Source organism: Podarcis tiliguerta (assembly GCF_965153285.1).
Source record: "Podarcis tiliguerta genome assembly, chromosome: 2".
In the NCBI taxonomy this organism is placed as follows: Eukaryota; Metazoa; Chordata; class Lepidosauria; order Squamata; family Lacertidae; genus Podarcis; species Podarcis tiliguerta.
The window spans coordinates 114,425,034-114,452,774 of record NC_139535.1 but is presented as its reverse complement, the minus strand read 5'-3'; the positions used below and the strand labels follow the sequence as shown (position 1 = coordinate 114,452,774).

At 46.1% G+C, this 27,741-nt stretch overlaps 1 protein-coding gene across 1 annotated transcript in view; it reads right to left on the bottom strand.

Annotated features, from left to right (window-relative positions):
- Window positions 1-651: 651 nt before the first annotated feature.
- The window catches only part of FAIM2 (Fas apoptotic inhibitory molecule 2), a 39,895-nt gene continuing 12,805 nt past the window's right edge, over window positions 652-27,741 (bottom strand). The window contains exons 3-12 of the mRNA XM_083427964.1: window positions 25,953-26,053; window positions 25,340-25,404; window positions 21,939-21,992; window positions 19,754-19,804; window positions 18,334-18,373; window positions 15,947-15,984; window positions 15,041-15,128; window positions 13,894-13,989; window positions 9,389-9,442; window positions 652-3,215 (exon numbers count right to left, since the gene is read on the bottom strand). Of these exons, the coding sequence (XP_083284090.1) occupies window positions 3,066-3,215; window positions 9,389-9,442; window positions 13,894-13,989; window positions 15,041-15,128; window positions 15,947-15,984; window positions 18,334-18,373; window positions 19,754-19,804; window positions 21,939-21,992; window positions 25,340-25,404; window positions 25,953-26,053 (737 nt within the window). The 3' untranslated portion in view covers window positions 652-3,065. The remainder of the gene's footprint in view (window positions 3,216-9,388; window positions 9,443-13,893; window positions 13,990-15,040; window positions 15,129-15,946; window positions 15,985-18,333; window positions 18,374-19,753; window positions 19,805-21,938; window positions 21,993-25,339; window positions 25,405-25,952; window positions 26,054-27,741) is intronic.

Here is a 27,741-nt window from a genome sequence, read left to right as displayed (position 1 = left end):
ATTAATACCACACGTGCAATGATGGAAAGATACTCGGGTATGCTCTGGAGTTCATGTAAGCTGCAGCCTGAGGAGGTTGGTGGGCATGGGGCAGGAGACAATCTGTCTGCCCTTTCCAGGCCGAGATCACGCTCTGAGGAAATGTGATCGCTGGTCAACAAATAAAAGCTTCTCAAAGCACCCTGACCCCAGTCTGTCAAGAAACTGCCATCCAGCCTGCAGGCTCTTTGGACAACACTGACAGATGACTGTGAGACTCAGGAGTCAACAGACTTGGCCCAGTCCAAGGAGTGGGTGCCAGTTGCTGACCTCAAATCCAGTTCCTCTGGCTACTCCTGGTTAAGCACAGAAGTGCCCCACTTCAGGAACCTAGAGAGATTTCCAGTGGAGAAAGCAGATTGTCCTGCAGTGCTTCCCCTGTCAGCGTGGAAAGATGCTTCCCACGGAAACCGTGAAGACAAGAGATTTTCCTTGGTCTCAGAATCAGCCTTTAGGCCAAACAGGCCTGAGTGGGCTGGAGCCCCTTCATTATATGTCCACGTAATCCAAAAATCGGATGGACTAAAGCAATAGAGTCCATCTAAAGGTGGTGGTGATCTATCTACACCTCTGGCTGTGCCTTTGCTGTAACAGAACAAAATCACCCTGGGACAGAATACACTTGTTTTAATAACTGAATCATCTGATGACATAGAATGCTGTTACGCTGTAAATCTAAGCAGGTCTCAGCTTGTTGATTGGCTGGATGGTAGATTGGCTGGGAGCTGCATGTAAGGTGCTCTGAGCTTCTAGGGATCAAAATAAGGATAACAGCACCACAAACCAATAAAGAGATAAACACACAAAGCATCATATGATATAGCATCACCATCTACAGATCCAGTCTAGGGTGGTGGACAGAGTGTGGGACCATGAAGACCTGGGTTTCGGTTCCTCATCAGCTGTGAAACTCCCTGGGTGACCCTGAGTAAATAGTTGTCATCTCAGTCCTACCAAACCTTCCCCAAAGTGGTGCCCTTCAGATGTTTTGACCACTACTCCCGCCAGCCCCAGACAGCACATCCAATCTAGATGACTGGGGCTGATAGGCATATTAGAGGGTGGCAGGTTTCAGAAGATCACTCTAATATATCCCATCTGGGAACAGCCTCACAAAGAGTTCATGTTGACACACACATGCACCACTGAGTTCAGGGGAGGAAGGGTATCAATGTTATGAATGCACAAATAATAATGTAAAAGTTCATTAGATCACACAGGTGAACAGAGTGCAAATACCTACATCATGGTTGTGCCAGCAGTTTTATATATATGCAAAGAATGCAGGGCACACTCTGAATTACACAGGGTGATTGTATGTTATCGTCTGATGCAGAAATACACCATTGGTTAGGCAGGGGTTAGATATGACCCCATTGCCTTAACACACACACACACAATCTGGTCAATTTGGGATGTTAGAATTTATTCACGTTCTTTGTCCAGTGGTGCTGAAGCTTTTTCATTCTTGAACCCCAACCTCAGCACTCTTCTTATGACCCATCTACTTCTGGCAGCAGAGGGATGACCTCAAACTCCAATCAGGAATTTAGGCTTAATTTAGGCAGCTATTCTAGCCGAGATGGTGAAGGGATCTATCTAAGAGGCTGGAATGTCTTCACTTGCAAGGATCTATCTATATATGAGATTTAGAGGCGACACAGGGCCTCCATTCATGCACCCAGTATTTCTAAACAGATGCAGTGTCACAATGCAAAGGTGATCTGAATACAAATGAGAATGGTAGGCTCCTGTCTAGATTTCTGGAATCTCCTGCACATGGATTTCTCAGGGCTGGGGTGTGTTTCCCTCCATCTTTCTGTCTGTAACAATTGGCAAAGAAATGCTAGGCCATGAGAAATGCCGTGGCCATCCTCTCTAAATCTGAAAAGACTTGCTAAGTTAGACATATGAAAGCAGAAAGCATTCTTCTGTCACTCCCTCCTTCTCTCTGCCTCGTCTCCTTTCAAGCCCTGATCCACTCATGGGAAGACGTCTTAATGTCATCCACATCCCAAGAAAGGGATGTAGAGACAGGTGATGTCATTGGTGCATGGGAGCGCAGCATTAAAGTGGCGGCAAAAGGTATTATCCCAGATCTAAGGACATGTTTGCTCTTGTTAGTGGCTGGGATTAGAAATGCCATCACTGACTGAGCAGGAACACAGTGGCCATTTATGCTGGATGTTTATGCTCCTCTTGCTATGCTGGAAATAGTGCTGAAACAAACAAACAAGAAAATGGGCAAAAGAACTGAAACTGAACCCTGCAACTTCAAATCAGCAAATTAAAACTCAAAGCCAAGCAGAACAGGCTCAGAGTCTGAAGCCACCAACACCCCCAAAACATCCTAGTGAGCAGGAGGGCATGTGAAGAAGTTCTACCAATGAAGCTAAGCGAGATGGACCTTGTAAGCTGCTCTGAGCTCTTCGGAGGAAAAGCGCCTAGTGGCTAGAAAGCAAATGAACGGATTGGCCCGAAATGTGTGCCAGGACTTGAATTTGAGGCTTGCACAACAATTGCCATCGAGAACTCCAATAAATAAATAAATAAACCAGCCATTCTGTGGATTTTCACAAACATTTGTGACCACCTTGATTAAGATCGTTTCTGAATTCCCAACTGCTTTGCTTCAGCAATTGAAACCACACACACACACACACAAAATGGTCCCCCTCCCCTTCGCTCTAGTGCCCATTCTGGTCCTGCAACTCCAGGTTCAATTTACAGCTTGAAGGCAGTTGCCAGAGCAAGTAACATTTACACCCCAGTTTGCTTTTTGAGTCACAAAAGTTTTAACAGCATCTATATGTATATATGTACAGCCTGCAAGAGCTCAACGAGGCCGGTGGGTGGACAGGGGCCCATCTGATGGAATGGAGCTTGCTAAAGGGCTTAGAGAGGTTGGATAACTTTTCCCTCTCTCCTTTCTTTCTTGTTGTGTCATCCGATGTATATTCCTTCTTTTTTTTTTAATAATAATAATAATAATAAATCAGACACAAGCCCGAGCAGCTTTGCCAAGCTCACTCTCGGCTAGACCCAAAGATCTGCAGGAAAAAGGAGAATATGTAGATGATGTCTAGGTAGATGTTGAGAGCCCCAAAGATGTATTCCTCCAGGCTCATAGCGTAGCGTCTGTTTCCCATCAGGAGCTGTGTGTCAAAGGCCAGGAACTGAGGAGAGAAAACCAAACACAGGCCAAGGTCAGAGCTGCCATTTTATACATGTCCGCATAGCGCTGAGCCCCCCTAAGTTCAGTGAGACTTGCTCCAGGGGAAGCAAGGATAGGATTGCGGTATAGGATTGCTAAGTGTACCGGTAACCTCTCTGGAGAAATCTGTCAAATCAGTTTCGCTTGTTTTCTCTGTTATTATTCCAATTTGCCACATTTCCACATCTGTTTACATTTAAATGAAAAAAGCATTTTAGTGTGCCCACATTTCCTCCTTAATACACATTAATTTATTATTTTTGTATGTAACTTTTGCCCATTAAACATATTTGGGCAAGCAATTTCCCCTAAGATAAAGCATTTGGGAGGAATGGAGGGCTAAAAATATAATGATTCCTCCTACTAAGGTAAAGGTACCCCTGCCCGTACGGGCCAGTCTTGACAGACTCTAGGGTTGTGCGCCCATCTCACTCAAAGAGGCCAAGGGCCAGCGCTGTCCGAAGACACTTCCGGGTCACGTGGCCAGCATGACATCGCTGCTCTGGCGAGCCAGAGCCGCACACGGAAACGCCGTTTACCTTCCTGCTAGTAAGCGGTCCCTATTTATCTACTTGCACCCAGGGGTGCTTTCGAACTGCTAGGTTGGCAGGCGCTGGGACCGAACAGTGGGAGCGCACCCCACCGCGGGGATTCGAACCACCGACCTTTCGATCGGCAAGCTCTAGGCACTGAGGCTTTAACCCACAGCACCACCCGCGTCCCTTCCTCCTACTACTAATACACAAACTTTTACATGCATATTCTCCTGATATATGCATTTTGTACACAATTCTAGGTTGGGGAATGGCACCATTTGAAGGCTGGTGGTGTTTTGGTTTGTATATTGATTTGGAAAGGGCGAATGAGGTAGGCCCAGATAAAGATGGGGACTGAACTGAGTTTCATCCCATCCTTTCTGACCTTCAGAGCTTATGGTGATAACAGTATTGGCACGATACTTCGGCCACCTCCCTTGCTGCTGGTAGGTCAAGTCCACACCCATACCCAGCCTCAACCTCCTTCGCTCTGCTCCTCACCCAGAAAGCTCAGGCAGCTCCCATGGCTTGGATTAAGAGGGAGGATCCACACTGGGTGGGTGCCAGGTTGACTTGCCAGCCTGAGCCAGTGTAATCAAGTTCTCGCTGCCCAGATGCAACACCTCACTCTCCTGCCTTGTACAAAGGGGGAAGGAGATCCATAAACAGAACTGAAAATGTGCATGCTTCAATGCATTTCCAGTATACCCATGTCCCTGTAGCTCTCTGAGCGAATGAAAACAGGAGAAAAGAACTAAAAGGCTCACAATGGGCTACAGAATCCAGTAGATTTTCCCAGCATCCCACTATCTGCTTAAACAACAACCGCCACGACCTACCAACGCATAGCTGTCAACCGTCCCTTATTTGGCGGGAAAGTCCCTTATCCCAGCACTGTGTCCTGCTGCTGTCCCTTATTGATGATGTCCCTTAAATTTCCCGGGTTTCAAAGGAAGCAGCTCCTCTCCCTCCCTGCCTGCCGGCCAGGGAGGAGGGAGGCTCCAACTGTGTTGCTTGGCTGCGTTGCTCACCCAATAAGGAGTCTAAGAACGACTGGAAGGTGGAGCTTGCATGCCTTGTGCCAATCAAATCGGCTGCTTTGCCTGGGGACTCGCCTTTGCTCAGTGCTTCCCAGCGGAGAGGTGACGGTGGTTTTCCTTGCTGCATCCCCTTTGCCGGGTTGCTGCTCTATGGGAACCACCGCTTGAGGCTTCGTTTGGCTGCTGGCTGGGCTTTCTGCCTCTGGCTCGGAGGGGCTCAGAAGTTGAACATACCTGTGTCCTGAAAATCCCTTATTTTGGCTGCTGATCCCTTATTTTTGAGGCTGCTGGTCCCTTATTTTCAAATCTGTAAGTTGACAGCTATGTACCAATGTGGCCTACTGCATTCTTCCCAAAGGAGGAACACAAGGAACATCACACAACCTTCCCCTACGCTACATGTTTGGTTTTTAATTCAAGGGTGGGGACAAATTTTGCATTTGTTCCCCCGCCCGCTTTTGCTTCTGGCTTTTCCCACCTGTGGCCCCTGGAAAAGGGTGCTCAGAAAGGAATGTGACCTTCAGCCCAAAATGTCTACTCTAATGTAAACAGCGCTTTGCGTCCCACTTTTTCTTGCGTCACAGAGCCCGGTTAAAATGCTTGCTGAGGACTGCAGTTCAGATTTGTGGTTTAGTTTCATGATAAATTGTGGGTTATCAAAGGTCCAAAGGGCAGTTGTTAGAAAGCTCCAGGAGAACAACCCTCTTTTGTTGGGAACCGGAACCTCCAGGCAGGTTTGTTCCACTAAGGTTAACATGGTTACAGAAACAATGGCAGGATCACCTGGTTAACCGAGGGCACTGGGCCATTCCCTTAGACTGGCCTGTATCTTAACCTATATTCCCTACCAGTGGGCAAAGTACAGGCTTCAAATATCCCAAAGTTAGACAGTGGAGATGGCAAACTTCTTTAGAGGTTGGTGTTTGAAGGAACATGTTGGCATCCCCGAAAGCACACCTTTTTGATTAAAAACAGGATGGGTGAAAACGTGTTCTCCCTAACAGAGAGCACGTGTTGTGGTGGGGGATACAAGCCACCCCATTGTTGCTGGGCGGATTTGCGAAGTGACCCAGGCAGTGAATTGGTTAATTTGGGTCGCTGGGGAGAATTCCTTGTTGCCAATTTTGAAGGAGGGGTCAGAGGTGTTAAATACTGGACGCCCAACTTTAGGCGTCCTCTTGGCTGCTTGCATCGGATCACCCACCCACCCTCCCTGTATTGGGGGGGGGGTTGTTCGCTTGACCTTGTTATGCCTGTCATGGGGTCGTCTGCTTTGAGGCAGGGGCCTGGTCGGAATTTTGTCCATTTGGCTGATTGGCTGGTGCCATTTGGTTTTTGCCTACTGCGTAGCAAATCGTCACAACTTGTAAGGTTGGTGGTTAGGCATTGGTTCAAATTGGTTGGTGGAGGGGTAAGTGCCTACCACTCCGAGGGAATTCCGTTAAAGGAATCCAGGGGCTTGCCATTCTTTTTGTCCTTGTCCCTGGCATCGGACTTGGGCCGTGCAAGCCACCAGGAGCACGAGGGTGAGAAGTGAGGGACTGAGGCCCAGCTTCATTTTCTCCCCAAAATTGTTTCCCTCACCGGCTTCCGCTGGAATCCGGAAGTCAGTCCTGTCCCCTGGGCAAGGACAGATAGTCAGAACCAATGTCTAAGCAACCACTCACTTGTGTGTATTTAAATAAAGTTGTGGTCAAAAATCGTGCCAAAAACCCAAACCAAAATTGATGTGTGATGTGTGAATTATTGGGGGGTGGCTTGGGGACCTCAACACGCAACATTCAGCACTGCATTAGAAATAGGCATATTTAGGGCAATATTCTCTCTGATGTTGGAAAGGTAACATGGTGGCTGAATAAAAATGGTTTGGGGGAAGGCCTGATTTGGATCTGGCCTGCAGGTTCAGCCACACAGAGTGACATCCAAAACCGACTTTTCCATGGTCAGGGAATAAGCCTTTCCGAGGTGTCAATGATAGGGAGGTTTAAGGAGAATACTGCAGTGTACAGGGACCTTTTTCCTACATGCTGAATTGTTGTATGCACTGAGCTAAGCACCGGCTGAACTCTGCATGCAGTTTGAGAAGGTGGCACACAGTTTCATTGATGAGACACATTTCTAATATGGGAAGAGACATGCAGCAATGTTCTGAGGATATACGCTAAGACTTCATGCTGTAGCTCAGGCAAGAAGAACCACATGATTAGTTTTAACACACAGGTACATGCAGTTGCACCATTCAGTCTACCAAAGTTTAAAGGTGCTGACCTTTAAGGCCCTAAACAGCCTCGGTCCAGTATACCTGAAGGAGGGTCTCCACCCCCATCATTTGGCCTGGACACTGAGGTCCAGCGCCGAGGACCTTCTGGCGGTTCCCTCACTGCGAGAAGCGAAATTACAGAGAACCAGGCAGAGGACCTTCTCGGTAGTGGCGCCCGCCCTGTAGAACGCCCTCCCTTCAGATGTCAAAGAGATAAACAACTATATGACATTTAGAAGACATCTGAAGGCAGCCCTGTTCAGAGAAGTTTTTCAATGACTGATGTTTTAATGTATTTGTTGGAAGCTGCCCAGAGTGGCTGGAGAAACCCAGCCAGATGGGTGGGGTAGAAATAAATTACTACTACTATACTACTACTACTACTACTACTACTACCTTGCTGTGAGATACATATATCTGCGGGAAAGAGGGTAGGCAAGAGGAGCTGCTGGTGACAGTGGCCGAGGTAAGCAGCCATGTTGTACTGCAGCTCTTGTAGTGGGGAGGCTCCAAATGGTGGTGGGCTTGGCAGGATCAGCGATGAGCCTTTCCAAGCCCCGGTGCCCTCAATAAATGCCCAGCCTCACCAGCTTCAGATGCAGGCACTGGTGCCCTTGTGCACCAGGCCAAATGTCTCTACTTGCTAGTATCTCTTTGAGCTTCCCCTCGCTGATGGATGGCTGTCGCCTCTTACCAGTTTCCACCATAGAGCTTGGCGACATTCACAGATGTTGTATAAAATGAATACATTCTCATGCGCGAGCATATATATATATATATATATATATATATATATAGCACAGGGGTCAGGCTCAGACTCCTGCAGCTCCCTGGGAGACTGGCGGAAAAGGCTGCAGGGAATGCTATGCAAGCCCAAGGGGTTGTAGGCCGAGCCCACTGCTTATCTCTGCTTCTTAACTTATATAGTGGCCAATTGCTCCCCTCAAGCCCTGAGGACAATTAGCTGTGAAAAGGGAGAGAGTAAAGATAGCAAGAGACAGATAAACAACACGCTCAGCTGATGCAATCCTTTTTTTAAAAAAAAAAAGTATATTCAGGGAAACGGTGCAAAAAAATGTGTCTAATAATGAAAGTAACATACAAACCGAAGATTGGAAACATAAGGACCTCAGAAAAAGCAAGATTGACAGATTTATCTGTCCCTATCTTTCCACCCCCAAACTCTGATGGTGAGGCAGCAATAGCAAGGTAAGTTTAAAGCACATATACAGCACCTAGCACCCCTCCCAAAGACTCCCAGGAACTGTAGTTTGTTAAGGGGGTTAGAGATCGCAGCTCTTTGGGAGTAAATTTTAGTTCCCATGATTCTTTTGGGGGAAATCATCTATGCTGTGTCCACAGCCAAGGTCTCTAAGGGGATAGCTTGGTTTTCCCATTCTGAATTGAGACAAGTGGATGTGTTGCTCATCATAACAGACCGAATCCTGAACAGTGTAGACTTGAGCGCATGGATTGCAGATTGGATTGTATAAAGCACAAATTCGTGAAATATAAAGAGAGGCTCAGCTTGTGTATTTGAAGGAGTGGGGTTAGGGAAGCCTTCTTCTCCCACAAAATCAAAGGAAGCAAAGGATTAAAAAGGACCTGGGCTGGTGGTGGTTCTGTATAAAACAATAAGAGTCTTTAAAGGTACCCCTGCCCGTACGGGCCAGTCTTGCCAGACTCTAGGGTTGTGCGCTCATCTCACTCTATAGGCCGGGAGCCAGCGCTGTCCGCAGACACTTCCGGATCACGTGGCCAGCGTTACAAGCTGCATCTGGCGAGCCAGCGCAGCACACGGAACGCCGTTTACCTTCCTGCCAGAGCGGTACCTATTTATCTACTTGCACTTTGACGTGCTTTCGATCTGCTAGGTTGGCAGGAGCAGGGACCGAGCAACGGGAGCTCGCCCCGCCGCGGGGATTCGAACTGCCGACCTTTCGATCGGCAAGTCCTAGGTGCTGAGGCTTTAACCCACAGCGCCACCCGCGTCCCCTTAGAGTCTTTAGGAAACCAAAAAATAAATAAATGACCCAATGCCTTTTGGTTGATGACATCCTTCTTCTAGGGCGCAATAAGAGAAACTGAACACATTGGACCTTTAATTGTTTTATATGGACTCAATTGGTGGTGGTGGTTTTGAAAGATGCACTTCCTCCCCAGTGTCATTCCCCCCCATCTTTTGCATCCTCTGCATGGCTACAAGTGAAAAGCACAGCTGATATTTTAACCTATGTGAATTCTCACTCCTGGTTGCAGTGAGTCGAGGAAAGAATTGTCTTGAGCTCAGCTTACTTACCATAGTAAATACAATTGCACCCAGCACAGCATAAATGGCCTGGAGCCACGGCACCTACATGGAAAGAGGCAAGAGAGATTGGTCAGCCTCATAAGACAGAAGGATGTAAACATTGCAATCCATGTGGGAGGATGAATGGCTGGATGCTTGTACATAGTAAGATGCTCTACTGGGTTCCATTTCCAGCCTTTCCTGGAGATGCCAGGTATTGAAACCTGAGAACTGTTAGAATTCCTGCTCCGTGATTGCAGTCATGGGATTGTTGTCTTTCACATGACGGTGTATGTTTTGACTCCACAGAGTGGGAAGTGATGGAGACAGGATGTTTGTGTTACTGTGTTCCGTGAAGTGGGACTATTGTCCCTTGTTCTTTCTCTCTTTGCTGTCTGATGCTAGAGAGGGAGGGAGCCATGTTGCAGTGCTCTGTGTGTGTTTATATGTAAATAAAGTAGATTAGCCAAAATGCTGAGTTGCTGAGGTCTGTTAAGCGAACTGTGAAGACTCTGCGGATCCCAAAGTGTGCTGATGTCTGTTGGCATCGCTCGCTGTGATGTTCGGGCTGAAGAAAGCTTTTGAAGCTCCCGAACGATCAACCAGGAGGGAGAGAACATGCAAGTCGGGCATGGGTCTCTGCCAGGGTCCTACTCCAGTGTAGGATAAGCTCCTGCCTTGTAATGACTGAAACCATCAGTTTTGATTGCACTGGCTGGCAGCAGCTCTATTGGGTTCCATTTTAGCCTTTCCTGGACACACCAGGTCTTGAACCCAGAGATATTCTACATGGGCATCAGATGTTCTAACCACTGAGCTATGGCCCTTCTCTTAGTAGAGGCTCAAGGTACAGGTTGGCTCAAAGTAAAATAGCAACAATAATAATAGACACCTCCAGAAAGAAGATGGAAAAGGAACCAACAAGGTGTAAGGAAGAGAAGTTTTGCATTGTTCTCATTTCATTAAACAGGCTCCCAAGCACAGGCTTAGGACCAAAAATCACTTGATAATGATTTGAAGGGTGTTGGATGATAACTGGAAGCTGAATAAAGCTCTCTTTTTGGGCAGGGACTCCTGTTGTGTGTCAGCAACAGAATCGTAACCATGTCTACTCTGAAGTAAGTCCTACTGAATCCAATGGGACTTAGTCCCAAGAAATGAGGGTTAGGACTGCAGCCTGTTTGTGTGTGTGTGTGTGTGTGTGTGTGTGTGTGTGTGTGTGTGTGACAGACAGACAGACACAGAAAGACAGACAGAAACAGTTAACTTGAACTACATAGAAACATTATTCTCTACTCCCTGTTAATATTTAAGATAAATGTATGACAGGAATGTGTTATACATTTCCTATCCAGCTTGATAATATCTTGGGTTGTATTCAATGTAGCGCTAAGGAGAATGTTCTGTCAATATGAGGATTTCTCCTTGCACAAAACAGAACATTCCCTCCATTCCACCCCACCTCAAAAAAACAAACAAACCTGCTCTGGGGTTTTCCCTAATCATCTGGAGCAGATTTGGGTAGGGTTGTGATACATCTGGATTTTCACGGGATTCCAACAGCAAAATTAGTGTCCAGGGAAAATTTCAAAAAAATCAGCAAAATATCCAGGTTTTTGCCAACAGAACCAGGAAGTGTGTGTTTCAGTAGTAACAACGACCACCCCACCCCCACCCCAAAAAAGATTTCTACTTTTTGAAATATAGCAACCATAGATTTGGGGATGGTGTGAGGCACATGCAGGGAAAAAAGAAGTGGAAAAATTCCATTGCACTAGTGTCAATCCTTGTACAAGCACAACTATTTAGTTGAATAAAGGTAAAGGACCCCTGGATGGTTAAGTCCAGTCAAAGGCGACTATGGGGTTGTGGTGCTCATCTCGCTTTCCGGCCAAGGGAGCCAGCGTTCGTCCACAGACAGCTTTCCGGGTCATGTGGCCAGCATGACTAACCGCTTCTGGTGCAATGGAACACAGTGATGGAAACCAGAGCGCATGGAAACACTGTTTACCTTCCTGCCGCAGTGGTACCTATTTATCTACTTGCACTGGTGTGCTTTTGAACTGCTAGGTGGGCAGGAGCTGGGACAGAGCAATGGGAGCTCACCCCATCACGGGGATTCGAACCTCCGGTCTTTCAATTTGCAAGCCCATGTGGTTTACACCACAGCACCACACGCTGAATATCACCTGGTGAAGATGATGGAAGCATGTATTCACCTGGGTCAGGTTTTAGATAACCATCCAACACTATGCCAGATTAAAATAGCAACATCAAAGCAAGGCCATGATGGACCTGTTTGGTGTTTGCCATCGAGAAGTACATAGTGTCACATAGAACCTGCTTCAGGGATGAGAAATCTGGGGCTCTCTATTGCAAAGCACAACATTCTCACACGCGTTGACATTCGGCTTATTCAGGCCTGAATCATGGAAGGGTGTGAATCAAAGGACGGATTGTACTTTTAAGGCAACATAATCAGGTACTCAGTATGGTTCCAGCCACTTGAGGTCATGGAAAGCCCAGCCCACCCTGGAAATCAAGCAAACAAGCCAAGTCGGCAGTGATTAATGGGGGCTTCAAAACCCAGGCTAACACTCCTTCTTTTGTCAATATCTAGCAGGCTCTCGTGATAACTGCAGAACGAAAACTCCCTGATGGAGAATGATTGAGAGATTCTGGCATCTTTGCCCTCTTTCCCATTTCTCCTCCTCCCTGTCATAATCAGTCTTTGCTTCATGAGCAACTGCTGGTCAGGAACAGTAAACACAAGCCAGTGCCAAATCTTGCAGTTGTGTGTGTGTCAGAGATGGGGGGGGGGGGGAATGGAAATGGAGACCACAGCGCCACAATAGAAATGGAGATAAGGATTAGGAAATTAGCAAGAGGGAACGTGCTTGCTTGGAAAAGAAAGGTGAGGGCAAAAATGAAGACTTTTGAGCCAGTCTAGCTTAGTGGTCTTGCAGGTAGGATTCCATAGGCTGCAAAAGGAAACACCTCAGACACAATTTTGCCTAAGAATAGAGATGGATAAATCTGTTGATTTTTGTTTCTCATTTTCCCAGTCTTAAGTTCAGTTATTCAATGTCTGCATCAGGTTCTAAGGTGTGTTTTTTTAAAAAAAAATTGTCTGCATGGAAATTCATATGCATTCTTATTCACAATTTTGCCTAACATAATGCACCTTCGTGCAGTATTTTCTCATATGGCCCAAGTTATCTTGGGGAGGTGGTGAATACCATTTGGTTTTTCCATCCCATGTGCAGATGGAGGAGAAATTCTTTTTGGTTTGCATTTTAAAGCAAACCTACCTAATTTGCACTTCCCCAAATTCAAAACTTGACACCTATTTGAATCTGGAACCCCCAAAATGGGTACATTAGTGTGCATAAAACACACTAAGTACTGAAAACAACATGTTAAAAATGCACTAGAGACAATGGCTAGGAAAAACATGTGAATTAGGCAAAATTGCATACAATAATGTGCATGCGAGGAAACGTTTAGGCTAGAATGCCAATGAATTTCCATGATTTCCTCTTCTTTTTCATTGCACAAATGTGGAGAACTGAACTTAACATTGGAAAAATGAGAAGCAGAGAGAAACCAAAACGGACAGATTCACTTATCCCTTTTCACTTTCTTGAAACAGGCCCAAGCAACTTTCTTCTGTTTTAGCTTTGTAGTTTAGGTTCTGAAGGTTGGGCAGCAGAGAACTGGTAGCAAGCAGAGGGTTGACTTAAAAGCCCATTTGATTCCTGCCCCAATACTGTGATTCCGTGTAAAGGTAAAGGTAAAGGGGCCCCTGACAATTATGGAAAGTGAATTTGAAATTTACTGACTGTATTTTGTTAAAAGAGAATTATATGAAAATGATGTACTGTTGGTATATTAAAGGTAAAGGGACCCCTGACCATTAGGTCCAGTCGTGATCGACTCAGGGGTTGCAGCGCTCATCTCGCTTTATTGGCCGAGGGAGCCGGCATACAGCTTCCAGGTCATGTGGCCAGCATGACTAAGCCGCTTCTGGCGAACCAGAGCAGCACACGGAAACGCTGTTTACCTTCCCGCCAGAGTGGTACCTATTTATCTACTTGCACTTTGACGTGCTTTTGAACTGCTAGGTTGGCAGGAGCAGGGACCGAGCAACGGGAGCTCACCCCATCACGGGGATTCGAACCACCGACCTTCTGATCGGCAAGTCCTAGGCTCTGTAGTTTAACCCACAGCGCCACCCGCATCCGTGATTCCGTGTGGATTAAGCTTTAAACCAGGGGTAACCAACATGGTGTTCACCAGATAATGTTGGGCTATAATTTCCATCAGCCCCAGCTAGCATGCCAGCGGTCAGGGATGATGGGAGTTCTAGTACAGCAACATCTGGCTGGGTACTCTGTTGACTAATCCTGTTTTCAGCAATTTTGAGTGCTCTGGCCCTGAACCTCACTGTCCCAGTGAAATGACACATTCCCATGTGGGTATATTTTTGCTGGTAGAAGCAAGATGAGACTTACATATTTGAAAGGAAGCAGAATAGCCAGGATGATCCCGCTAAAAAACAGCACCATCAGCATCACGAACAGCACGCCCTGGCAGGAGGTGAAATCATACTGTGGGAGGAAAGAAAAAGGTCATCACTATAGCTGTGTACCCCGAATGAGTATATTCAAGGGCACCCAACTTCCAGGGAGCACGAGGTATTCACATAACCAAACACACACAGCCTTTGCCAGGCAATTGCTACTGAATATTGTACCCAGATGAACGCTCATCCTTCTCAAGTTATACCTCATGCCTTGAGATCCCTTCACCTATACTGTCTTAGACTCAGACAAGCTCTCCATCACATCTAGCTTTTTGACTATATGAGCCACAATATCCACCACGGCATGTGTTGGGGAGATTTCAAGAGATTTCAGGAAGCCTCGTCCCAATACAATCCAAACTCAGACCCTTCCAAATTAGAACATAATGTATCTCATATTGGTGTTTGCCCCTGTCACTTCAGTTTATAGAAAATTCAGAGTTTCAATGGGCCGTTTGTGTTTTATGGAGATTGATTGATTGATTGATTGATTGATTGATTGAAGTTGCATACTGCCCTATACTCATAGATCTCAGGACGGTTCACAGCATAAAATTCTGTTCTTCAACCATCAAGATTCCCAGAATGACTTGCAGATTACGGAAGAAAAAAGCCAACCCTCAGTAATGTCTAAAAAGGCTTAAAGAAAAAGAAAAGGGGATTGAAAGGAAGGAACAATAAGCAAACTCAGAGGCCGAAGGTGCCCCAATACCACCTTAGCTCCCTTTTTAAAAATTTCATTTTGCTGCTTCTTGCTGGTGGTGGCCCTCTCCCCAGTAGGAATGGCAGTGGTGCTCCTTCCAGGGACGGGTGGCTGCCATTTTTTATATCCAGATGTTTCCTTGAACAATACTATGTTCACATGTGGTGTTATTCTAGGAATACATCTGAGGTGGGGAATGAAAGCTACCTGCTCCTGGCTCTGCACTTACTAATGGTAACTGTAGCTTATTTTTGCCGTGTTTTGCCCCCACCCACATGAATATTGCCAGAATGACCCTCCCAACTTCTCCTTCACCTGTAAACGGAGTGAGAAAATTTAGGATGCCCAACCCTACTAAGACACATTCACTCACCTTGGTTTGGAAGCTGAATATGGTGACAGAGAGGCATACCAGTGCTGTTATCCCCAGGCACAGAAGAACTGACTTGGTGTTGTAGTAGCTGCAAAATGAAAAATGGAATGGAATGGTTTTAGAGATCCAAACTAAGAGATCCGCCTTCAGAAAGGACATGTGCTATAGTTCTCAGAAGCTTGGGACACATTTGGTTTAGAAGCTAACCCAAAACTTTGGATCAAGTCATTAAGTTGGAAGAGGGAAGCCAACTTGCACCTGTTGCTCAGGAGCACAAGGAACAGATGTTGTCAAAGTATCTGAATTCTCCACATTGAAATCTAATCCTAAACATGACTACTCAGAAGAAGAAAGTCCTATTTAATTCAGTGCTTACTCCCAGGTAATTGGGGTTAAGACTGCAGCCTTAATCAAGAACAGCCCAAATTGGCATACTATGCTTTTGTTTTGTATTTACAACAGCAGAATATCTTGCTGCAATGTGTTGATTGCTCTACTAGATACTGTGACCAACTAATGCCTTTGTTTTGTCCTTCCAGTACCACTGACAGGCCATCAGACAAAAATAAAACAATGAAAATTCATGATGCACCTCTGCATGAGATTGTTACAGCATGGTGGCGGAGAATGACAAATGTACATGACTTGGGCCACAAGTAGGGATGGAAGGAAAAAAATGATTCAGTTCATGCTTGAAGCTGAATCTATCAAATTTGCACTTTCCAAATCAATATGAGAACCTCAAGCAGCAAAATGGATCATGCCACCCTTAGGATAGAGAGGGCTGTGTGTAAATAAGCATGCTCTGACTTTCTAATGAAACATCAGAGGGTGAGGCCAAAGAATGAAATCTCACACATAGAAGAAATATGGCAAGTACGCAGTCTCTTCTTGTGACCAACCTACCTGGAGAGCATCCCAGTCAGATAGGCCATGGAAAGAGTCTGTGGAAGGAAAGACACTTGGTTAACTTCAGAAGCTGGAGCTGAGTGTTAGGGAAAGAGACACAACCAGATGTCACCAGAAGCACATGCTCTTTGTCCTTTCCGAGGACAAACTCAAAGAACTTGTGAGTCACCAAGCAATAATAGTGCATAAAGAATGGATTTACACTAGGTAGTTCCTTCTTCTGTGGTGTCATAAACAGGCCAAAAGCCAAAGAGAACTATTCATTTAATACAGTGGTACCTCGCAAGACGAATGCCTCGCAAGACGAAAAACTCGCAAGACGAAAGAGTTTTTCGTTTTTTGAGTTGCTTCGCAAGACGGATTTCCCTATGGGCTTGCTTCGCAAGACGAAAACGTCTTGCGCCTTTTTTTAAAAACCGTCAATGCATTCCTATGGGAAACTGTCAATGCACAGTGGTGCTTCACAAAACGAAAAAATTCACAAGACGAAAAAACTCGCAGAACGAATTAATTTCGTCTTGCGAGGCACCACTGTAGTTGCATTGCAGGGGGAATTTCAGGTGGTACAATTTTTTAATTTTTAATAGTTGCACTGCAGGGGGAATTTCAGATGGTACAATTTTTTCTTCACCCCTGCATGGCAAGCTGTGCTGCCAAAATCCTTCAGTCTATTCAACTCTTGAAGTTGCAGGACCCCCAGCCTTCTTTGCTGCTGGGCACTCTGAGGCACTGTTTTACCCAAAAAAATTAAAGTACCCTTTGTCTACACCAGGGGTTGTCATCCTGGTCCCTACTGCCCACTAGTGGGCATTTCAGGATTCTAGGTGGGCAGTAGGGGGTTCTATAGCACAAGCTGAATCCTCCTTCCATCTAGCACTGGTGGGCGGTAAGGAAATTTTACCATCAAGAAAGATGCATTAGTGGGCAGTAGGTATAAAAAGGTTGACTACCCCTGGTCTACACTTTTCTGATTTGGGAGCTTCCTGGTGTTGTTGGACTCCAACTCCCAGCAGCCCAGAAAGCATGGTCAGTGGTCAGGGATGATGGGATTTGTGCTTAATCAACCAAAGATATTGCTGGACTACAGCTCCCATCATTCCTGACCATTGGTGGGGGCCGATGGGAGTTGGGAGTTCAAAACATTTGGAGGGTTCCATGTTGGCGAAGGCTGTTTCACAGAGTCAATGGTTTCAGACTTTGGCTTTCAGCCACTGGAAATGGACAGACAACTTTAAGAACGTGACGTGAGAACCTAGGAAGAGTCTTGCAGGATCAGGCCAATGGTAAATCATCATCTTGTTCTCACAGTGGCCAGCCAGATGCCTGTGGAAAACCTTCAAGGAGCAATCAAGCACAAGAACATTTCCTCTCCATTGGGTTTCCAGCAACTGGCAATCAGAGGCATAATATGGAGGCAGATCATAGCCGTCATGGCTAGTAGCCACTGATAGCCTTATCCTCCATGAATTTGTCCAATCCTCTTTTAAAGTCGTTTAGGTTGGTGTGTATCACTGCTTCCTGTGGGATTGTGTTAACTATGGGCTGCGTCAATAAACACTTTCCTTTTCTGCCCTAATTCTTCCTTTGGCTTCCTGTTGAACATGCGGTCTGATGCTCCTGTAAAATCCCCCTTAGGTAAAGGTAAAGGTACCCCTGTCCATACGGGCCAGTCGTGTCCGACTCTAGGGTTGCGTGCTCATCTCGCTCTAGACGGCACCGTCCGAAGACACTTCTGGGTCACGTGGCCAGCGTGACAAGCTGCAGCTGGCGAGCCAGCACACGGAAACGCCGTTTACCTTCCCGCTATAAAGCGGTCCCTATTTATCTACTTGCACTTAAAAGTGCTTTCGAATTGCTAGGTGGGTAGGAGCTGGGACCGAACGACGGGAGCTCACCCCGCCGCGGGGATTCAAACTGCCAACCACACGATGGGCAAGTCCTAGGCACTGAGGTTTTACCCACAGCGCCACCCACGTCCCTCTTAGGTAAAGGTACCCCTGACCATTAGGTCCAGTCGTGGCCGACTCTGGGGTTGCGGCACTCATCTCGCTTTATTGGCCAAGGGAGCTGGCGTACAGCTTCCGGGTCATGTGGCCAGCATGATTAAGCCGCTTCTGGTGAACCGGAGCAGTGCACAGAAACACCGTTTACCTTCCCGCTGGAGCGGTACTTATTTATCTACTTGCACTTTGACGTGCTTTAGAAGTGCTAGGTTGGCAGGAGCAGGGACCGAGCAACAGGAGCTCACACCGTCACGGGGATTCGAACCGCTGACCTTCTGATCGGCAAGTCCTAGGCTCTGTGGTTTAACCCACAGCGCCACCCGCGTCCCATAAAATCCCCCTTAGCTTAGCACAAATCACAGCCCCAGGTATACTACTTACAAAGATGCTCAGGAGGATCAGGTTCCATGGGAAGTACCTCCTGTGAGTTAAGTGAAAGGGAGCCAAGAAAACACTGTCGTTACTCAAAGAGCATAACCACTAGAAGGAAAATTGCACAACAGCATCTTGCATAATCAGATAATTAAAGCAGGGCGGGTAGAGCAGCGGGGCAATAACATGCGTACAATTCTACTGGGTGACTATCGCTCAAGAGATGCTCTGGAGCACAAATGTTTCTCTTGCTGATTCAACTTAACTAAGAGTTATGCCACCTTTTCAGATGTGCCTTTTCAACAGTGGCTTGCAATGTGTGGTTTATATCAAGCAAGCACTTCGTGGCATGGAAATGAACATTGTCACTCCTTTGCTGCTGCGAGTATAAAAAGGCAAAGGACCCCTGACAGTTAAGTCCAGTAGCAGACGACTCTGGGGTTGTGGTGCTCATTGTGCTTTACTGGCCGAGGGAGCCAGCGTGCAGCTTCCTGGTCATGTGGACAGCATGACTGAGCCGCTTCTGGCGAACCAGAGCAGTGCACGGAAATGCCGTTTAACTTCCCATTGGAGCAATGCCTATTTATCTACTTGCACTTTGATGTGCTTTCGAACTGCTAGGTTGGCAGGAGCAGGGACTGAGCAACAGGAGCTCACCCCATCGCGGGGATTCGAACCACCGACCTTCTGAATGGCAAGCCCTAGGCTCTGTGGTTTAACCCACAGCGCCACCCGCATCCCTTGTGAGTATAGTATCTGCTAAAAGGGCACAGCAGCTAGGGACTGAATGGAAAGAGGGATTTGGAGGGAATAATACCCAAGGACATCAATATACTGAAAAGCATTGGCATGTTCAGTGGGGGAAATGAGATCTTCCTCCCTTCCTCTTTTTTCCAATGCATAACTATAGCATAGCAGTTTCCTCACTGTGGGTTGCCTCATTCAGAAAAGAAGGTCTGTTCTCGTTGTGCAATGCAAAACCAGAACCCAGGCCAGTGATGCCTAGTTCACTACATGCACCACAAGGCAAACTGATGAGCCATTATCTTTGACTTGCATCAGCACCACCCACCCCTGCCAGGGAAGAGGGGATGAGTGAGGATCCACATCAGAGTGACAGCCAGAAGACCAGCTAATCATCATCATCATCATCATCATCATCACAATTTATACCCCGTCCATCTGGCTGGGTTTCCCCAGCCACTCTGGGCAGCTTCCAATGAAGTATTAAAATACAGTGGTCTGTTAAACATTAAAAGCTTCCCTAAACAGGGCTGCCTTCAGATGTCTTCTAAAAGCTTGTACTGATATGAGAGTATCCAAACGTCCAAGTGGACACAGATCTCTCCCACAAACAGGACAGAAAAGGAGATGCACAGAGAACCCAAATCCCCTTTCTCTATCAAATGCACTAAAAGTAGAGTTTTACCTGGGTCCAGAGCAGCAAGCCAGGATCAAGTAGGTAATAAAGAAGACGGCACTGCAATGAGAGGGGTGGGGAGGGAGAGAGAGAGAGAGAGAGTTGAACCAAGTGGGGTGGGATTGCAGATTCCCATTCAGGGCATCTGGTTGGCCACTGTGAGAACAGGATGCTGGACAAGATGGGTCACTGGCCTGATCCAGCAGCCTCTTCTTATGTTAGCTTTCCTAGTCTTACCTGGAGATACCAGGGTATTGAACTTGGGACCATTTGTTCTACCGCTGAGCTATGGCCCTTCTTGATGTTTGGTTAATGCAGGGATGGGGAACCCTTGTAGATGTTGGACTACAACTGCCTCCCACCCCTGACATTGGGCCATGCTGCCCGGGGTTGATGGGAGTTGCAGTCCAACAACATCTGGAGAACCACAGGCTCCCCATCTGTGGTCTAATAGGGAGAAAGAACGGGATCTATGACTTACTTGGCACTTTAGCTCAAGCCTCTCAAGTTCCACCTTGAACCCCAGCCTAAATCCCAGAGGGCTAAAGGCTACAACAGAAACAGAAAACACCCTTCTTAATGGGCTGGGGGGGTGAATGGTCCACACAATCAACCAGTTCAACCTGGTGGAGAATTATTAGTGACCCCAGACAACTGACTGAATAGGGAACAGGAGGTCAACCTTCAGAGAGTCTGTGCGAGAGGAAAACTTCTCCAAGTATTTTTCCACTGTGTGAAGGGCTGTAGAGTGTAACCCTAAACTGTTTGCCGTACTGTCACCTTCTGCCTGGTGGGAAGATGGCTTGTGACTGAGAAGACAGGTTCCACTTAACATTTGCAACAGTGAGGCTGAGGCATGTGGTCAGGCTGGGAAATAAAAACAGCCATGGGGAGGGGGTGGAAGTACTTGCAGTTGCCTTGCCCCACCTCTTAAATCTGGTTCTTTTAAAATGAAAACGTATTTTATTTATTTTGCAAACCTAAGCAGATTTGCATAGCAACAACAACAACAAATAAAACTTCCTCCAACCCTCCACTCCCAGAGGGCACCTAGGTAAGATATGGCTTCTGTCCAGCTCTAGATTTTCACAAGCATCAATAAAGTAATGAATTGAAAGTGTCACTCCCCAGTGTTCCGTGTGTTCTTGGTGGGCGAAAGCCACGTTCAGTGGATTGTGCGTATTGAATTAAACCAAACCATGTTGCATAGAAGGTGGTACTCCTCTTTCCTGTATGATGCTCATGTTCTAAGGTGGTTAACCCTAAATTTTACTTCTGAGCTACATGGCCCTCCCCCCAGAGTTTTTCTTCGGTGCTTTCCAACTACCCATCCTTGGTTACACCTTGCCTGTTGCTTCTCTAGTGCTGTGTCAAGAAAAGCCAGGCTGGCATTAACTGCACACACCTGCACAGTGGCGAAGCTACCTGCTTCGGCACTGGGAGCGGCATTCATCTGGGGGCATTGTTTATTGTAGGTCCAAACCAGCAGGTCAGGGGTCTGCTTCTAGGTCCGCTGTCTCCCAACTCTTTCCCCCCAGGGACTCAGTCATAGAGGGAAATATGTCTAGGGTCCTCCTCTCCCTGTACCCTTTCCCACTGCACACTAAGGGGGTTCCTTCCTCCTCATCTCCAGGGCTCAACTAAAATGGGATGGCGCTTAATGAAAGCTCCACCCCTGACTCTGCCCACTTTGGGCCAAAAAGGGCTGAAAGTGTTTGCCCATTTCTTTTTCCTCTTTATTTTATTTCCCCAGAGACCTCCTAAAACAGTCCCATACATACACCACAACTGATAACAGTATACATCTGTAACATATGTTCCCAATTAAATGATCCACAAGTTAGTATAAACCTTTGGAACGGGTCTTTGGTTTTCTAGAGAATTTGTAAATGAAATGAACCTCCATTTTCTCCTGCCTAGAATCACATTCACTGGGTGAGCCTCAGCTGTGTGACTATTCCCAGTGCCACTGAAGCCATAGGGTCATTTTGAGCAGGGTTATTATGGGTTGGAGCTCAGACTTTACCCTTTAGCTTGATCTTAAGGTTGCTTTTGTTTTCCTATGCAGTTGGATGTTAGCCTGTCCATCAATAACTCTTGTACTGGGCCTACAAAATAACTAAACTTGCCTTATATATTAAATAAGAATGTAAACAGAGATGGAGCTTATTTCTGAGATAAAGCCAGTACTTACTAGGAAGCCCAGTACCAGGCTGGATTTGCTTGGATATATGTTTTGACTGGTTCACTGCAGCAAAGAAAGAGAAAGACAAGGCACATGAGAGCAATTCAAAGAGAGCAGAGCATCTGTGATCCTGGCATCTCAACTGCTTGCCCATGGCCTGTAGGAGGCACACCAAACCAAACACCCTCCACCCAACAATTGCCTCCCTCTCCTCGCCATCCACACTGTGGCTGTAACATTGTGTCCTCTGCTGCTAAATCTTGACACTGGTGTATAATACAGACAACTAGAGGGAGCCTGATCCACCACCCTCTTCCCAGCAATTTTTTTGGCTCTCCCAAGACCCCACCAATTTTAGTATCAGATTTAAAAAGTTGTTGCTGTTAGATGTGTTATCCATTCTTCACCCGCAGATCTCAGGGCAGGTTACAAAAATTTAGAATTCAGTATTAGGAAGTTAAAATGAAACAAAAATAAAAGTAGACAGAATGCTGGGCTGGGTGGAGCCCAGCAACCTGATGGGAACGAAAAGTATCCCCTTTCCAGTCATCAGATCGATCATCTGATGAGCAGAGAGGTTGTAGTATCAGGTGATCTGCATGGTTTACGCAAAAAGGGGTCCTGGGTGTGCATCTGACTGTGTGTACATGCATATAAGCAGTTTGCATGAGAATGTGATTAGCCACACCCACTGCTGCCATGTGACCTCAGGAAGGTTGGCCAACAAAACAACAAAAAAAGCAAGCCACTCTGTTGTTGAGTCTAGTTACAGGGCCGTATCAGATCTGGGTCTAGTCAGAATGTTCTTAGTATCTTGTGTAACAGGCTGCTGCTGTGTTAGCACTGGAGAACTGGGTCACTCACGCCAGCATCAATGCAAAGGAATGGTCTATCGACAGTGCTAGGAGGGGCTTATTCTGAGGCATTTTTTTCTGTGCAGCTATACACCGATTTGTGGGAAATAAATGCTTCATGTACTTACTGAGCAAGACCCTGCAAACAGCAAGCCCTGCTTAAACCACCCAGTGTTTTAGGAAAGGGGTGGGGTCGATGCTCTCAGTTTCCACACAGCCTCAAAAATAATTGAAGAGGGCATCACAACCAGCATAACGACATCAATTTATTTGCCTTATTCTACTCCAGGGAAATGGCTGTTGGCTTTGTAGCCAGGTGATTAAATGGCTTGAAAAGTCTCAAGCGATACCAATGTATTATTCATGTGACATGCAATTTGATGCAGGTAAGCCTTTGCATCCACCACCTCTGCTATTTGAGCATCAGACAGGTGGCCGCTGAAAGCCGAGGCTATGAATAAAAGTGCACCAAACAGTGTTGCAGAGTCCTAATGCTTTCTTCTTCAAGATATAGCTGCTAGGGACAAAGAGAGGGTGGTCTCCAATGTATCTCACCCAGGGAGGGGGTTTTGTTGCCTGAGACGAAATGGGAATGTGCCACCTTGCTGTCACTCCGCCCCACCACTGAAGCCTCCCTTACCATGGTGGTACAGCAGTGCCCGTAAAGAAGTGGCAGCAGTTTCCAGGGGGATCTCATGCACTCCACGAGATCTCGTGAGATTTTAGCAAGGTCTCACTGGAAGCCCGTGGCAGAGGCAGGGAAGCACTCATGGAGGCACCACCTCTTGGGTTTTGGCCACCCGAAGCAGCTGCTTCACCCCACCTCATGGGCCCTGAACAGTGTGGTATGAAGGTCAGGGGTGCTCCCTTCACAAAAGCACAAAGAACATACACCTATCTTTCTTTCACTCTACGTGGGGCTGCCCTTGAGACTGACCCAGAAACTCCAACGGGTGCAGAATGCCGTGGCGAGACTCCTTACGGGGTCCTCGCTGCAAGATCACATTCACCCAGTGCTATACCAGCTGCACTGGCTCCAGGTGGGGTACAGGATCAGGTTTAAGGTGCTGGTTTTAACCTTTAAAGCCCTATACGGCCTAGGACCCTAGTACCTATGGGACCGCCTCTCCTGGTATGTCCCACAGAGGAACTTACAGTCTTCAAACAAAAACATCCTGAAGGTCCCAGGCCACAGAGAAGTTAGGCTGGCCTCAACTAGAGCCAGGGCTTTTTCGGCTGTGGGACCGATCTTGTGGAATGCTCTGTCACAAGAGACTAGGGCCATGCGGGACTTGACATCTTTCCGCAGGGCCTGCAAGACAGAGCTGTTCCACCAGGCCTTTGGTCAGGGCACAGCCTGACTCCCTCCTTTCACAGAACTTTAGCTTAATGGTTGCCATCAATTTGATTTGAATTAATTTTATAATGAAATGATTTTAGAATGTTGTACTATTTTATTGTTGTTAGCTGACCTGAGCCCGGCTTCGACTGGGGAGGGCGGGATATAAATAATAAAAAAAAATTATTATTATTATTTGATTTTATCTTAGTTTTGTGAGCCAGCTTGAGCATGTAGAAAGACAGGCTATGAATGTTTTAAACAAATTTCACTGATTCCACAGACTCTAATGTATGAGATTCCCGTCATTCTTGATACATATTGGTGGAACATATAGCTTTTGAACGGAGCTGCCACTAAGGATGGAGGAGCAATTCAATTCAGTTTGCATATAAAGCCGAATTGATCAAATCCACACTTTCTGAAACAATACGAGAAGCGAAACACAAGTCGCCCTTTGAAATTTGCACCCAATGTTTACAAAAGAAGGCATATATTATGGTGAAATGTACATAAAAAAATGAATATGTTCATGAAAGTAACATACAAAAATGCATTATATTAGGAGAAATTGCCTGCAGAAAATATGTACCTTAGTCAAAACTGCATACAAAAATATGTTTGTTAGGAATAATGAGAATTTATGATTGGAGAAATGAGAAACTGAGAGAACCAGAAACTGTCAGATCCATCCATCGCTAGGTGCTACCAATTCTCACCTAGAGCAGGGGTAGCCAAGGTGGCACCCTCCAAATGTGAACTGCAACTCCCATCATCCTTTGCAATTAGTCATGCTGGATGGGCCAATGGGAGTTGGAGTCCGACAGCATCTGGTGGGTACCACACTGGCTGCTCCTGAAAGCAATGTTCAAGGCCATTGTGGATGCTCCTCTTTGGTTAAAATATCCCAGAAATTTTGAGGGAAGCTATTAATACCTTCCTGTAGTCTGCTATCATTCTGTTTAAGGCTCCAGACACACAGTAAAACAAACAAAGAAATAATATATCATTGATCAAGTGTATCAGCTTGAATGCAAGTCCGCAGACTTAGATGTTTGCAGGATAGTCCACAAGTCAGAAAGTTGTGCATAGTTTGCTCCTTTTATTCCCCATGCACAGGAAGAAATAATACGGGAGCAGTACTACCATTAGGAAACATTAGCCAAAGCAGAAAAGGCACCTAAAGCAAAAGGCTTCTTGGTGGGCCAGAGACTTACCAGAAGGTGAAGAGGGCCACAATGGCAACTGTAACAAGAAGCTGAATCAAAAGGATGCTGTAAACCTAAAATTGGGGGGAAAGGATCGAATAAGCATGGCTGGTGCTTAGGGGCGAAAAGGTAGAATTCAACACTGTGCTAAGGCAATTGTTCCATCAGTGCAAAAATGATTCTCCCTCTTCCTCCCCCCACCCATTGTGGAGGTTCTGAACCTCCTGAGCAACTGCACAGGGAGGGGGCAAATCCTGCTGCAACAGCGGGCCTAATTGTGCTGGTTTCCAATAGTGCAACAACTTAGTTGAATTCAGCCCATAGTTTGACACAGTCCTTCCTTGTGGGATGTGAGCCATTAAGAAACAAAGCTATCTGCATAGCCCTGTCCATCAGCTATGTTTCTTGAAGGGGGTTCACATGACACACATGCAGACACCAGTGACACAAATGCACAGTCCTGTGGGCTATATGGGGTCACACCCATAGGTCTCCAACCCCACTCCCACCCACAGGTAACTGGATAGGGATGTGAATAGGATAAGTGAGCCTGGAGCAAGAAGCATATTGGACACCCTTGTTCCATACAGTATGGAGGAAGGTTGACTGTAAAAGACATTACCTTCCTAATGAACACCCTGCGTACACTGCGGTCATCCCAGCTGAAAGTTGTGAGTGTCTCAGTGTCTCCCGAAAATCCACTGCCATAGTTGGGACTGGAGCCTGAAAAGGATGAAAAGCCAGACATGTCAAGCTTTGCTCCACTGCTCTCCTGGGGGCAAGTAGGGCACATCTCTCTTCAAAGAAGCACAAAATCTTCCAGGCACATTAATACCACTAGGACATTCTGTCACTGGTTTCCCTAAAGTTTGCAGCAAGTCAGATGATGTTTTCTACGGCAGGTCAGTATTTGCATATTCAACTGCCATTAACAAAAACACAATGCCAGCTCCTGCCAACCTAGTAGTTCAAAAGCACATCAAAGTGCAAGTAGATAAATAGGTACCACTCCGGAGGGATGGTAAACCGTGTTTCTGTGCGCTGCTGTGGTTTTGCCAGAAGCGGCTTAGTCATGCTGGTCACATGACCCAGAAAAACTGTCTACGGACAAAGGTCGGCTCCCTCGGCCAATAAAGCGAGATGAGCGCCGAAACCCCAGAGTCGTTCATGACTGGACTTAACTGTCAGGGGTCCTTTACCTTTTTTTAATGTTCTACCACACAAAAAGGATCAGGCATGAATGAACTTTATGGCATAAAACCAAAGGCCTTTGCAAAACAAAACAAAAATAAATAAAACCCCCAAATTTACTGACTTCTTGTTGATACATAAGTTTTCTTCAGACATTATAAAATGGTTTACATTTATTTTCCCTGGATTTAGCCAGCAACATTGAATGAGACTTGTATATTTCATTGATTCTGTGTCCGTATATCAGATAAAGATCTACCCACATTTTGCCAAATTTGTCTGAGAAGACAACACTTTGTTCTTCGTTGAGCAAAACAAGCCAAATCTCTAGCTTTAGATGTGATGCTAAGCTAGAGATCATGGTTTGCCTCCCCCATGTGCTAGCAGGGATAAGAGTAGCCCAGATCAGCATGTTAATAGAAAACATGTGTGATGTGTGAACTGTGTATTAAGCTGGAGTATTTGGTTAGATTGTGGCTTCGGTTGATGGGGAACAAAACAAATTCTTTGCAGGCTGGGGGAAAAGGCCAACATTTGATTCCATTTTGAGGGTGAAGTGAATGGAAAGTTACCATCTTCAAGATGAACAGTTTAAAAAGATGTCACAGGTGACAGTATCATAGATCAAAGATATAAGGGGGGGGGCAGAGTAGCAAACCCAGCAAAACAATGAAAATTGCATGTTCCAGTTCTTACCAAATAAACAAAAAATAGGATCAAAAGGCCACAGGGCCTGCGGAGCCCAGGTAGACTTTGTACTCTCAGGATTATGTGAATGTCCCAAGAAAGAGGACATTTCACAGGACTTTCCAGTTCTGAACAAAATGTGCTTGGTGTGTGTGTGTGTGTGTGTCAACTTTACACTAGTGTATGCCTTTTTGTACACATTACTTAGCTGGACAACTGCACCGCAAAATTCAGAGAAGTGTGAATTTTGAAGGCAGGCTGTGCTTTAGTTTGTGTGTTGTTTTCAGAAAGTGTGAATTAGCTAAGTGCGCTTTTTAATGTGAACTGGATTAGATTTTCCCCCTATCCTTTGTGGACTCAGGAGACCATTAGCTCAAATCTCATTTGTCTCAGACTTTGGTTTAATGTGAATTTTTCATTGTTCCTTGAATAAACATTCGGATTGGCTGTTATCCCTGGTTAATTGTTAATGAAAACCACATTTAAAGATTTTGAAGAAATATAACAACAAGATACTAACACCTATTCAGTGC